This window comes from Antrostomus carolinensis, unplaced genomic scaffold (assembly GCF_000700745.2).
Source record: "Antrostomus carolinensis isolate BGI_N321 unplaced genomic scaffold, ASM70074v2 scaffold53745, whole genome shotgun sequence".
In the NCBI taxonomy this organism is placed as follows: Eukaryota; Metazoa; Chordata; class Aves; order Caprimulgiformes; family Caprimulgidae; genus Antrostomus; species Antrostomus carolinensis.
Window position 1 is genome coordinate 1 of NW_010319464.1, and position 14,676 is coordinate 14,676.

Sequence of the window (14,676 nt, forward strand, 5' to 3'; positions counted from 1 at the left end):
TTATTCCCATGGAAAGTTCAACTAATATTTTATAATTTATTTTATTTATTTATTTATAAAGAGGCTGGCAGTACCAGAGCAAAGGATTTCAGGGTATGTCGCGTGTGGGGATGGTTAACAGGTAAAGGGGGAAAACCCCAAAATGTACCTGTCTGGTGGTGGGTGGAGGCCGGGAAGCAGGGAGGGGCGAGTGTCTTCCCGCAGCCGGGGCTGGAGAGGCACAAAGCCAGAGGAGGTTCGGAATATGGGTCCAGTGCTGCGAAGCCAAGTGCTGGCTGGGGCCGTGACCTCACCCATGTTACTTGGAACAATTTAGATCTATGGAGCTGGCAGGATTTTTTAATCAATCGTATCAGCACTTTCAGTGTAATAAGGCGGCATGGCTGTAAGTCTGTCCTGTCACACTCCGACATCCCTGTATTTTATGAGGTGCCAGGTAGCAGCGAATAGGCCGGCAAAGGCAGCTGGGTGTAGCCATGCCTATTTCCTAGGCTGCTTCCCTTTCTGGGAAACCCTCGGCCTCCAGTCGGGTTTATTCATGCCTCAGAAAATCCCTGAGAAGAGCCAGATGGCAACAAACAGGTTTCCTAAAATGCGACGGGAAAGGCCGTTAACAATCAGCTGATGTTTTACCTTTAGCGTCAATGTACGTTGGAGCCATTCCTGCCCGTAGGGAGATTGTCTTGGTGACGTGATCAAATGTAGCACTCCTTTAGAAACAAGCAGCACTGCCTTGTCTTTTGCTGAATTCTGTGCGTGTTTGATTAAGTGAGTGAGATGTGGCTTGGGCCTTATAATAAATGTAAGCATTAATGGGTTAGCAGTCTTTAAAGGATCAGCAAAGAAATGTATGTGAATGTAATAGCAAGTATTTCAGAAGAATGTGATGCTGTTACTTTCTGTCAAGCGTCTCTGTTTGTGATTTACCTGTAAAGATTACAGTTACCTTGGAAATGAGGGAAAAGCACTACCCATTTCACTGTGAAAGCAACCTTTCACCTCTAAAATAAAAATTTGAAATAGGAGTCAGGACAACAGTTTTAATCCTTGTGAGGCAGTAATGGACTCAGAAAAATGTCTGCGATATGTGCCCCGTGTCAGTGTGACACCTGGGTGCATGCCAGCCTGTCTTATCATACACTTGATTTCTGTGGGGTGGGAACCTGCAGCATGTGGGCCAGCAAGGAGCTATTGTGTGCTCCAGCCAGGTCCCATGAGGGTGTGACCCGGAGCCTGAGGTCTGTGGCATGCCACAAAGTCTGTGGCTTTTCATGGTTGCAGTGGCTCTACCAGGGCTTTCAGAGTCTCCTTTCAGCTGCTTACCCTGCCTTTTCTGCCACATAGCTGCAGATGGTCAGCTCTCCTGCCTTGCCAGGTTCAACAGCTGCCATTAAGACATGGTCTGTTTGCTTTTTCTCACTCAATACCACAAAATTAAGAGGCTTGTAGAAAACTTTGCATCTTCTCTGGGCTTCAATATTGTTGTTCCAAAGTTTAATTACTATTTCTCATCGAATAGTATCTTCCTAAAAAAAGATTTTCCTTTCTGTAGTGCTTCTGGATACCAACCTGTCATTCTCTATCAGTATAATCTTTTATAGTGATTAATTACCCATATGTTTTTATTCTATTGATTTTTTTTCCTATGACATGCTTGTGTAAAATGTTGCTGCTTCTGATTGTAGATTAGTTTATTTATAAATAATATTTTTTTTTCTGTAACAAATGTTATCATTATTATTAAGCCCTAAAAGAATGACTTAGGGAAAATACTGTATCCTGTGATCTTTTCAACCTATAATTGTCTTTGTTATTTCATTCTGAATACCACAATTTTTTAAATTACTTCACTATAACTATAGCAAAATATTACATCAATGAAATGGCTTTTGATCCCAGAAAGGCTAATATATAAAATATTGGCTAGTCTGATGTTGATCATTCAGTATCAAGTTGGTTCATATCTAACATTTATTTCCCATAAAATACATTTCCTTTCACTAAATGTAGCAAATAGTTAAATTCTTTCCCCCCCCTATTACACTCTGTTTTCCCATCCCTATTAAAACTTTGTGCCTTGAGGCCTGCCAGCAGGGCATGCAATACCTACATTAAACCAAATTTAAAAGTAAGGGTGCTCCTGCTGCTAACGTCCTCAGATCACAGACATGCAAAATGAAGGAACTGGCAGCTGAAACTTTAATGGTAGGAAGTGTAGACTGAATACTTGGGGAAAAAACACAGTAGCTCTATATGACAAAAAAGTCCTATTAGCATTTATGTACTTCAAAACGATGAGCTAGACAATTCTACATAACTGTGGGGCTTTCAGCTTTTGTTTTAAGTAAAACCCTGTGTTGTAAGTACAGCATTACTTACATTTTTTATTCAAAGGATTGTTACTATTACTGTTATGTATTATTTTGAACATTAATACAGTGCCTGTTGTTGCATTGCACACTGCATGTTCAGTCATTTCTCCACCTTATGTATTAACTTAAAATGTCATTAATACTTGGACCTAGATAGCTTAAGGAAGCACAGGGAATCACATGCAAGTAAGGTTCCTTAATCAGTTGTCCCTGTGCAAATCAAAAGCACTTCAATGAAAGAGAGAAAACCATGGGAGTAAGATCACGACCATTCCTATGCATCATGTCCTGTTGAAGTAATGCTGAGGCCTGAAAAGATTTGTGTGGAACTGGTGTCCAGTTTTACACATAATGCACTGGAAACAAAAGAGTTGACTGGAAAGCAGCACAAGAAGGGTAAGAAACTGCATCACTGTGAAGACATTGTTTCAAGTAATGTTGGTTTTGTTTGGTTTTTTTAGTTAAAATGAATGTGTTGCCGCAAGCGATCCTACAGAGCCCAGGGGAGCATCCGAGGTTCATAGAGCAGACGGTTTGCCCCTCATTAGACTTTGCGAGGTATGTTCCTCTTTTCTTTCAGAGTATCATTTTTACTGTCAATAGCTTCAATCAACTATGCTGAGGTGACAAATTATGTTTGCTTTTTTGCAATATTTAAAACTGCAAAAATCAGAGGCAAGGAAATTCTCTCTTAGGAAAGTTTCATAATTAAAAGGAAAAAAATTAAATAGGAAATGTGTTCTGTTTAACGTAGATATTTCATCCTAATATTTCAAAACCCCTTCAAGAGCCGTAGGAAGTTATTTACATTTAGCATTTATATGAATGTAGGTCATCGAAAATGTACTTATTTGTATGAAAAAACAAGACTTTTGTTCATTCAGGCACAAAACAATTTCACATCTCTCAAAATATAATGAATAAAACTGGCTTGAAAAACATTACCCTGTACTAAATAGCTGAGAGTATTAACAGTGCTGTAATACTCTCAAGCCATCTTCTTGTACATGCCTGTGCGGCTTTTCTTTCCATCGCACTCATTTCTCCTCCTAGTTACTTGTATCCATACATTTTTGTCCCCCTCTGCGAGTACTGATCTCTCAGTTACTAGTCTACCTCACAGTGCTCTTTTTCCTGGAACTGCCTGCATTTGAGAAAGTATTGTGGTTATTTTCTTCTTCCAATCCTAGCATTCCCTTTAGCCTTTGGCTGAAAGGTCTGTGGCACCTCAGAGTTCAGTATCTGCGTGTCCAGGTTGAAAAGCAATAAGGCTCTAGAAACATGGTAACCTTGGGCCCAGTCTTTCTGACGGGCTCATACTGATAGGTGTCCTCTCACACACTGATAGAATAAGGACATGCAGTGATGTCTTACAATTTATGTATTTATTTTTAATCTTCTGTGGCTGGAGTCGCCTTCATCAGCCATCACTTTTCACTTTTTCCAGTAACTACATTGCTGGAGAGCTCACCCCAGATGTAGGAGGCTTGTTTCTTCCTTTTACAGAGGGATTTTCATGTTCAAGATGATTCTGCAGCAGTCCTATAGAAGTTGCATGTATTTGCAGAAAATAAATATGTGATTCTGTAATGTTCTAGACCATGCTGTAGATGCCTAGCAATTAGAGCAAGACAAGCTCTGCCATTTTCTTTGAAAGGAAGTTTTAAGAAAACTGGAGTTAACAGAATAGGCAGTGGGGATAGAAAGTTATGTGAGAATCAGTTTGGTCCTTTATGCAACTTTGTTCTGTTCTTTGATTAAAAAGCCAGGTGTATTTATCATTAAGTTTATTTCTAGAAAAAAATCAGTAGCTATTTTTTTTCTGTGTAGACTGGTAGTAGAAATAGTTACAGGAGTGCATGGTGTAAATGTTAACTCTGGGATAGGTGTCCATTGGATTAAAATATATTTGTCTTTAATAAGTGAGTGATTTATAATTAAATAGGAGCCAATTTACAGGTGAAGTAGACTTTTTTTTATAAACTATTTATGAAATATAGTGAGTCATAATGGAAACACTGGAGAAGTAAGGCTAAAGCAGTTTGGAAAAAAGCAAGTGACAACTTCTGGAAGAAAAGACACAATGCCTCTTAGCCAATGCCATCTTCACCTCACTTCGCTATTAAGAAACAATGTCTGTTCCAAGTCACAGTCTCAGTTCTTCAAATTAATTACTTTTATTGTTTTAAATTTTCATTGTATATAACAAGCCATTTCAAATAATTGTTATTTGAGCTGATGGAATTTTCTGCTGTGTATTTTTTCCTGTGTATCATCTGTCTGTTTTTTCTGTGTTATTGCTACATTGACATTATTGATAATAACAGCCAGGTTAAGTATTTATTATTTTAGTAACTTAAATTCTTTATGATGGATGACCATATTTGTAGTTGCATCAGTCCAGAACAGGGTATTGCAGAACTCAGGTAAACAGTAATTGGCTTGCAAGTTGTTGCTTTTGTTTTTTTCCCCTTGGCTGTAGTATTCTTTAAGTTAGAGGCTATTACCAATCAGAACTCAGAAATGAACACCTTGACTACAAGCAGGTGACATTTTAAATCCTACAAGATTCTAGGGGCTTTTCCCCTGATTTTTTTTTTTTTTTTATTAAAATACCTTTGAAAAGGTAATGAGAAGGCATTAGGCTGTTCTTTGTTCCAGTTTGGGATGATTTTTAACTGCAGTGTGGATTAAATTGCAGCAATCTGATAGTGATGCCCAGGAGTTTGCTTGCTGTAGTTGGACTGTTTCAGTTTGGGAGTTTGGACTCCCTGCTAGTCCACCCCCTCATATCTGGTGTGTTCTTATGTGCTACTGATGTGCAGAAAGCTCATTTTTGCAGTCTTAAAGTACAAATGTCAGCCAGGATTTTTTGTGTTGTCTACTGAATACTTCATATTTAATTACCCAGAGGTACTATTTTTCAATTTTTCTATTATCTCATATAAACCTGTTGTATCTTGAAGTAAGTTTTAAATCAGTTTAAAATATACGATAATTACCTTATCTTCATTATCCTATTGATATTTTGTGTCTTCCTGAATTGTAACTATTTTGGTGTGAAAATTTTGTATTGATTAAATTTTGGTATTGATTATAACTTAATTTTTATGGCAATATCCATAAGATGTACATTTTGCGTGGTCAGCAGCAACTCATACGGATTGTGTTATGTGCAGCCTGAAAGCATAAGCCTCTGTTGGTGCGTCTCAGTAGTAGTAAATTCTGGAACAAATTTAAATACCCTATTTGTGCCAGAAGTTTTCACTATTACATTGTTTTAAGTACAGACACGTCAAAATATCTCTGCATTGCTTAGCTATTTTGTTTTCATTTAAATGAACTTAATGAAGTGTCTTTGGTATTCTCAGAGCAATAAGGAGAATGATGCTTATATTAGCTAACATTATGAAAAGCATTTACTCTCATCCCTGTAATGAAAGACAGCAGTGTAATACAGACAGAGAAAGAGGAAAGTAATAAATTTATGTGGAACACTAATGCTGAATTTCTTTTATCTTTGAGTGATTAACCAGACAATCTTTATGCCCTTTTAAAGAAGAATAAAAATAAATTCACATTACTTTTTTAAAGATAATATCCTCTACAATCGGGATATCAGAATCTATTTAAATACACTTTATGGTCAGTAAGTGCACACTATCTTTTAAAATTCAAGGCATCTCTTGTGTATCAGAGTGGAGATACAAAGAGATGATGGCTGAAGTGAAAGGTAAAATGATGTACAGCTCAAATTTTAAAATCAGATCCATGCATCCTGAAATTTGCTATTTATTTTACTGCCCTTTGCATTACCCCCTTTAGTGGACCACCTTTTGCAATATGCTTCTCACACTGTGGGAAGCTGAGAGCAGAATTAAAAGTCTGCATTGCACTAAGGAAAACATTTTTAGTTGCGTTTGGGATTTTTTTGGTTCATTTTCTATTTTTTTAATTTTGAAAAAGTTAAATACAAATTAGATTGGACCACTCTGGTCCATACTGGTAACAAAAAAATGTAATGGTTCTGGTTTAGAAAACAGTTTAAATATGGATAGCTGGATCAATTAGTATTGATTTAGCTAATACACAATTTCTTCTAGTTTAGACAGAAATACCAGATAACCAGGTCCTTGGAATCTAAGACCAACTCTGTTTTCTTTCAGAAAAGAGATTTGAAATAGCTACAGACCAAAAAATTAAAAAGATATTTGTATGTGTTTATAGAATGTCTGATATATTACTTTGTCAATATTTCAGTATTTAGCTCTACTTGACAATGCTAATACATTATACATGCTGCAGAAGTCTATGTTAGCACCTCACAGTGTTTCTTTTAATTTTTTTCATTTAAATTTAGGATTCATTTGATCAAAGACAAAGATGGCTTAGATGATTATTTGGCGAAGAATATCAAAGGGTTGTCAAAACAAGAAGCTGCTGCGTAAGTTGGCTTTTTTGAGGCATTTTAACATCCGTACATTTATTGTTTCCTTTGTTTCTACTCATAATAATCATTTAAATTTAAAGTTCCCTAGGCCCTACCCTTTTAGTGGTACTTGGCATTTAAAAATTGAAGTTGATATTAAATAATTATGGTCCATTTCTCCTGATCTTAAATATATCAAAGCATTTAACTCCTTGGTTTTACTAATTTGTGTGTTTACCAAAGTGTTATATCACATTTGTAACATTATTGTTAAGATTGTGTCAGTAATTATATTTTAAATTGTGCTGCTTTGGGGTTTTTTTCTTTTTTTTTTTTCTTTTTTTTTTTTTCTGAGCCTCTGTAATATATCTCCTCTGGGGTGGAAGCTTAGTATACTGACATACATGTTCTTGTAATTTTGAATTATTATTTAGCCAAGCCCAAGTGCTGACTTCTGTGGTGAAGCATTTAATACACCATTAGTTATTTAAAAACCCAATGAATGAAAGAAATCTAGATAAGTTTTGATTTCTAACAGCTGAGGTATTTACATTGAGAAGTTACAGGAGACTACAACTGACTTATTCTTCTGGAGTCTTTTAACAGATCTGGGGTTCAGCACCATCAAAATTAATGAAAGAATTCTAAAAAATCTGAATTGCTGGTTCCTTAAGTGATATTATTTATTTATTTCAATATTTAAATAATAAAAAGATGCATATACAAGGGCTCTAGGCACCTTAACAATTAATATTGCAAGATCACCCTTGCAGCATAAAAACATTCTATCAATCAAACTGGAATTGGACCAGCTAGTTTCTTGCAAAACACACTTCTTTTCTCCTTCCTAGCTTAAGAAAGCACCTGAGAACCTTCCCTAAAAACTTTCAAATGAAAATCTAGAAAATTACCAAATTTGAGTTGAGGGGTAATAACTTTAGCAGTGTCCTAAAATCATACCATGTAATGCTCAGCCAGCAGACACACTTTCCTTTCCTGTGATACATGTCACCTTTATTTTTACAATGGTAATATGGTAAAGCTAGTAAGCGTTATGACTGTTGGTACAGAGATAGTAATGTATCTGCTCTGCTGATCTAGGTTAAAGCCAACTCATACCCGATTTCTTTTATTTGAGTTAAGACTGCACTCAAACCTGTTGGACTGAAGATTAGTTCAATGATGAGACTGGGCAGGACCTTCTCAATATGTCATCCTAGGGTTTGCAACGTTCAATTCGTTCCTTTGTAGGAAAGACTCTGTTATCATGGTCACAGTCTGTGGGAGAGAGCAGCCTGACAGTGACGGGAAAGTGAGTAGGTGAGACAGTGGGAAGGGCCATGTTACTGCTCTGTTAGTGCACATGGTTGATGTGGGACAGTTACCTTTGATCATGCTGTCATACTAATTGTGCTAGGTGTCATAGCTGGTTTAAATATCCCTTGTTTAAAGGGAAGGAAACTTTAAAACAGAAATTGTAAAGTGGTTTTTTAAACAATTTTAAACTTGAATAGAAGAAACCAATCAAAAGGTTGGTCTGTGACTTGGTCACGTTCTGCATTACCTGGACCACCATAAGGGACAGATCCTTCCTGAGCAAATGCTGTGTTGACAGAGGTCCTGTTCCCTGAGTTAAAGGTAGTGTAGTTGCTCTGTGAGGGGGAAGAAGTATCAGCTCTCAGGGAGCAAGCGCAGAAATAAGGACATTCACTTATTGTCACCCTAGTTCCATACCAGGCAGGCAGTGGTGCTATAGCCATTGTGCTACAACGACTGTTGCAGGCTGACTTGCCTTCCCAGTGAGCTGTTTCAGTCTTTAGCCCCAGTGGATTTCCATGGCACACACACCATGCTGGGGACAGAAGTGTTCTCTCTGTGATTACACAGGAAGTCTCTGCTATTTTAGAAAAGCCTTGGGGCTCCAAAGTGGATTTTACAGCTCTGATTTGGTCAGGTCAGCCTTTTACCACTATTAAAAAACAAAACCAAAAAACCCCAACAAACAAACAAACAAGACCAGGCCAAAAAATGCTCCTATATTATTTTTCTTTTTACCTACAAACCCTGAGTCTGGAGTTTTTGGAAAAGGAAACCAGTAAGGAAATCCACAATGAAGCGAGAATTTTATCATCACTTCTGCAGTACCTACAGAAAGGGGGCTGTTTCCTTAGTGGTCTGTAATATGCTGGTTTTTGAAAGTTATCAAAGCGTCTTAGAAGATTAAACTGAAATATCGTATGTATTCTGGTTTATTTCTATGGAGATTTTCTAAGTACCTCTTTTAAAATATTACCTTAATGTTCAGTGTATATAATTATTCTCAGAATTTTATTTTTTTATAATAGCTTAGCAGTTACAAAATTTCTAAAGTATGTAAATGTATAGCTCAATATAAATAGCTGATTGGGGTTTTGATTTATCCAGACTTTTCAGTAGCTGTCACCTCTACCAAATAGATTAGTAAGGTGACTTCATAGATGACCTGTGAAATCTTTTACTCAACAAATAGATGGGGACCTTTTTTCATTGACAGCTTGTCACATTGCCGTTTTCTTTTTCACAACCTTTCACAACCCTGAAATCTTTACTGGGGCTTCCCAATTTGAACATGCACAATTTAGGCTTGGGAATTTTGTGTCATAAGGTGTATTTGACTATTTCTGTGTGAGGCTCTGAAGGGACAGTGGAGGGGCACTGCTGAGAATTAATGTTAGGAAAAATGTCATGGTGGTGTGGGGTTAAGGCAAGGAAGGATGAGGGGCAACTGCTATTACTTGAAAGCTTGCAAAAGACAATTTCAGACGCAGACAATGTGTAGGTGCAGATTCTGCTTTTCTCTTGTATTTCAGTCCTTGACTGCACAGTACTTGGTGCTAGTGACGCACTGCTTCGAGCTGCTTCTGTTTTTCCTGTGTGTAACACTATGAAGACAGAGGGAGACAGGAGAGCTCAAGGCAGCTGAAGAAGGACATAACAGTAAAAACAGAAAGAAGTAAACCACTCATTCCCTTTCATTTTCAGGTTCTAGCAAGATTTTGCTGTTCTTGATATCAGTCTTTGCATATGATCTGTGAACACCTTATGACCCTCTTTGTTGACATTACTCTGGTTGACAACTGGAGAAATGTTGTGTCAACTCATTTACATTTCATTAGGATACTTCTTGACTTTTAAATACTAGAAACTATGGAAAAGGGTAAAGCAGAACCAAAGAAATTTATCCTTTCACAGTAAAAGAAATTTTAAATTAAGGCACTCTGTCCCAAACTCCCTGCTGATATGATGCTTGTGGAAAGGGAGATGGCACAAGTTATTTATTGAGCTAGATGATAAATTTTAAATTTCTTTCACAATATTATTTAAATATGTATTTTTTTCTGTCTGAATAATTCCTAACAATCTTGCTTGCCATGACCAGGATTCAATGTTTATTAAACAACTTTCAAAAAGATATTTTAATACTTAGAGGCACACATTCTTTTTGGTCAAATGAATGATCTCTGAATTTCAGGCCTGAAAAACTTATTATTTAGTGTAATTAGGCAGTGATCGAAAGAGCAGAACTGTGTGGGAAGCAAGTAGTTTGCCTTTCCTAAAGAAACTTCTCTGTGCATTTGTGTAATGTGAAAGGTTTTTCTTGAAAAGGTTAAAAAAAGTTCTAATCAACTTCTGTACATTATGTAGAACTTCATTTTCTAAACTCTGCAAAAGAAAGTTTCATATTTAATGGGAAATCATGAATTATTCCATTTATTATCTACTTCCTCCTTTCAAAGACATGATCTGGATAAAAGGCGGGGTGAATAATTTCAAAAAATACAATACATTTTTAATGGGAAGGTGCAAACTACAGATTCTCATGACTATTAGCAAGTATAGAGGAAACAGAATTTTACTTGCAAAAACTCATCAAACTCTTGCAAAGATAAAATACATGACATACTTTAATAAAGAAGAACACAGTGAGCTGAAGTTTTTCTTTTTTTATGTAACTTGTTGTTTTTACTAAGTTTGGTCTCACAGTTTTCTGGTGCTTTCATTTCTCAATAGTTCAACAATATTTAGTACTGAAGATAATGTGCAAGCAATACACAACTGACTTCTATTTTTAAAACACTCTGTAAAGGTGAAGCATCTCTAACATACAAAAAGAGTCTGAAATAAAGAAAGACAGTCTAATTTGCCTTGGCGTAATCATAACTTCCTAATAATTCTCACAACAAACCCTTCTGAATTGTGTAAAATCCTCTCCTTTCTTTTCCTCTTAATCTCTGTGTGGTTTACTTGTCCTGAGACTGCTGAGTAACTTCTGTTGGGGACTTCAATGAGATACCATAAACAAAAGCAAAAATACTGCGGGATTTGTTCATAGCAATAGTACAATAATACATAGCCTTGTATAGGCTTTTATGATAATTCATATGCTTAAGCAGATGCAGAAAGTAAATAATTATTATTATCTTTTTCTAAAAATAATTTTACACACTGTGAAAGAAACCTGCAGATAAATTTAATGATTTCTCCGGTATTGTGCAAGTCAAATGGAAACGGTTCCAAACCCAGATCGCTCTCAGTTCATTAGGTCAGCTCTGGAAAAAGAGGAAAGTTGAGAAATACTTCATTTTGATAAATAATAGTGCATAAAATGTGGTTGGAATTACTTTTTGTTAATGAACATAATTAATTTCAAAAGAAAAGCAGAAAGATTAATGAAAAGAATGTTTTTTTTTCTGATCTTGCTTGAAATAATCACAGGTGTTTGTGCTCTTGTATGAAGAACATTTTTATAAGGGTAGCACTTTTATCTTTATTTTTAGTGCTTTCTTTGCATTTCTGTTGAGGGATAGAATGTTCTGAAAGTTCATTGTTAAATTTTTATTTCCATTTTCTGGGTTAATGAGGATTCTTAATTATTACAGTACTTACATTCATTTTAAAATACTTTTTCTGTGTCATCCTTTGATGTTTATAATTGATTAATTTTTCATTTTCTGTAGTATTAAAGTGGCAGCGTAGCTTTGAACAAAAGGAAGCGAGTTTAATGTATGTGTTCTTTGCGGGATCCTACTGACAGGTTGTGCATCCACCTTTGCACAATTTAGGTTAAAATGTGGTTTGACAACAGTCAGAGACTGTGAGGCAGTAGAAAAAAAATACTGCATTACTTATGCTGAAAGCTGTTGTACCTATATATATGGTATAAAGTACCTATATATTTATTTTCTGATAAATTTTATTTTCATCTTTCTATTAACAGTTCTGAATACATAGCTCCCATAAACCTTTTCTTATTTTAAAAAATTGAATTGTTAAAAAAGTCAATTTCAAATAGATGTTCTCTCTCATGATATCTACAGTTTTTCAAGCAATATTTTTTATTTACTGTTTAGAGTAGGGAATTCTTTTTATAACATTTAGGGGTTTGGTGGATTTTATGGTTTTTGTATTAGGACATTAGCTATTTCAGCTTTATAATTTGGAATTAAAACACATGCACCCCACCCCAATATAATTTAATTCTCAGTCATAGCAATCAAAAATTCTGATGTGTAAGCTAATCATCTATTACTACTTAATGGCATTTACTGTACTTTCATTATCTTTCTTAATGACATTACTATAGTCTACAATTTAACATATTACCATCCAGTAAATATTTCATTAAAAGAGAAGTATTTAAACAGCAGTCTTGAAACTAGGATTAAAGAGGGCTGTGCCTGGTCCCATTAAATAGCTTTGTATCAGTAGCAGTATGTGGTGAAAACGTGCTGAGTATCTTGACCAGCTGAGGGCTTGACTCACCAAAGTACTTGGGTACAGAAGTGTTCAGACTGAGCTCAGGTACTTGGGCGACTCAGGTAGCTCTGTACCTCACCTGGGTGGATGGCAGCCCGGACGCCTGACAATGTAGATTTCAACAGTGTGAGTAACCTGGAGCGCAGCATCGCTGAACGCAGTAGTCACATCCTCAGCTTCCAGATTTGCCAAGTGTTTACACAAGTGGTTTTAGTCTTCAGCAATGCCCTGCAGAAGTGTTGACTGTATTTAAGACATGGGTCACTGACAGCGTTGCAAAACTATTAGGTTTTTTGGCTCTCCAGCTATAAGTAAATAATTCCTCTTTCAGTTCTTAGGCAGAGCAGCCTGAAGTTACAAACTCTTACAGCATGTGTGGCTTTTTAGTACTTTGTATAGTATATTTGTTTTTACTTAGTGCATATATTTTGCAAATTTTAGTGAGGAAACTCTGATGTCTCCTTGTTTATGCTGTGTTTGTTTGCACATAGGTTAAACACAAAGTAGCTAAGTATTCGCATACATGATGTAATTTAAATTTTCTTGTAGATTTATAGACAGGAAATTGGGGGGGGGGGAAGTAAAATGTATCAGTTTAAATAAACTTAAGCAAAAAATCTCAATTATTTTTTCATAATTTTGTGATCCTTATCTAAACCATTTATATCAGTAATTTACTTGCCAACTGCAGAAGGAAAATCCCAAGTGGATGAAACCTATTTGAATACAGTTTTTAAAATATTATAATAATTGGTATTTATTTTACACTGGAAGTACACCTCAATATTTTATATACTATCGTTGTTTTATCCATGCCATTTTGTGCTTTATAAAATGGGATTGCTATACACTTGCATCGTAATCAGCAGCTGGCATTAACCCATAGTACTAATTAAATCCTACAAAATCTAAAGATATGAACCATGATATATATTAAAAAAAAAAAAATCTGTCATTTGAAAATAGTAGACTTTTGCATTTATTTAGCAGGTATGTAATTGGCCACACCAGACAGGAGGCATGGAGAAATTAAGCTCATGATAAATAATTCTATTGTGCTATACTGACCATTTTGATTGTTTCTAACACCAGTACCTGCCTCTTGGCCTCTTAAGTTCTTATTTCTGCACTCTCGTTCTGTGTAAAGGCTAGAATACAAATAGCCTTGTTGTGCAGGATTTAAAGAGTGTGGTACTGTCCTGACCTCCCAGCATTGCTCTAAGAGACTTGTAAAAAGTACAACACCTTTACATGGGAAGGTCCTTGAGGTTGCCACAACAGTGTCATTTCCTTAGCCTCACGGAAGGCGAGTATTCATGATTTTTGCACTGGTAAAGGCAAATTAGAATCATGTTTCTGTGATTCCTCATCATAACTCTAGATTGTTTTAGAATAGCAATGATAACAATAAAATAAATCCCTATAAGAAAATTACTTAAGTAGCTGTGTAGTTTAAGAAAAATAAAATGCCTATAGCAAAACCCAGGTACACGTAAAGCACAGTGCTAACATCAGCAGTGCCTTTTCAAGCTCACAGATCCACATTCAATAAACAGCTGCTTCCACCCATGTGGTGCTTCCACCCCTACATGAAACCATCATCTATAACATGGTACCACTAAAACAGCAACTTTAACTTTTGGTGGTTATTTATTTGGTGCTAAAAATTCTTCTGACACCCGCCCCTGATGACACACGGACAGAAGTCCACAGAATTTTTCAGCACCTCTTGCATACGTTAACTGCTGAGCTGGGACAAGTGCAGGGTACCCAGCCAGATACACGACACTAAGCAGACCTCCTTTCACTGTTGAACCCAACCTGTGGGGAGAAACATGTAGCCACGTGAACAGGCTTTCAGTAATGAGAGAGGTGAGTGGACAGTCAGAACAGTGGATTCTCAGGTTTGTCTAGGTTTGTGTTAAGTATTATGGTTTGCATCTGTTCAATTTCAGGGATTAAAAAAAAATAAATCTGCTTGAAATTAAAAACAGATTAATTGATATCTTTGTTTTAACCATACCTACATAACGTATGCTCCTGATTTAATTTAAAAATGATTTATCTTTTTTAAATCCA

The 14,676-nt window shown here is 36.0% G+C and overlaps 1 protein-coding gene across 1 annotated transcript in view; it reads left to right on the forward strand.

Annotated features, from left to right (window-relative positions):
• Nucleotides 1–2,829: 2,829 nt before the first annotated feature.
• The window catches only part of TTC29 (tetratricopeptide repeat domain 29), a gene marked incomplete at both ends in the record, with an annotated part of 45,078 nt that continues 33,231 nt past the window's right edge, over nucleotides 2,830–14,676 (forward strand). The window contains 2 exons of the mRNA XM_029085257.1: nucleotides 2,830–2,930; nucleotides 6,733–6,816. Coding sequence (XP_028941090.1) covers nucleotides 2,830–2,930; nucleotides 6,733–6,816 — 185 coding nt within the window. The remainder of the gene's footprint in view (nucleotides 2,931–6,732; nucleotides 6,817–14,676) is intronic.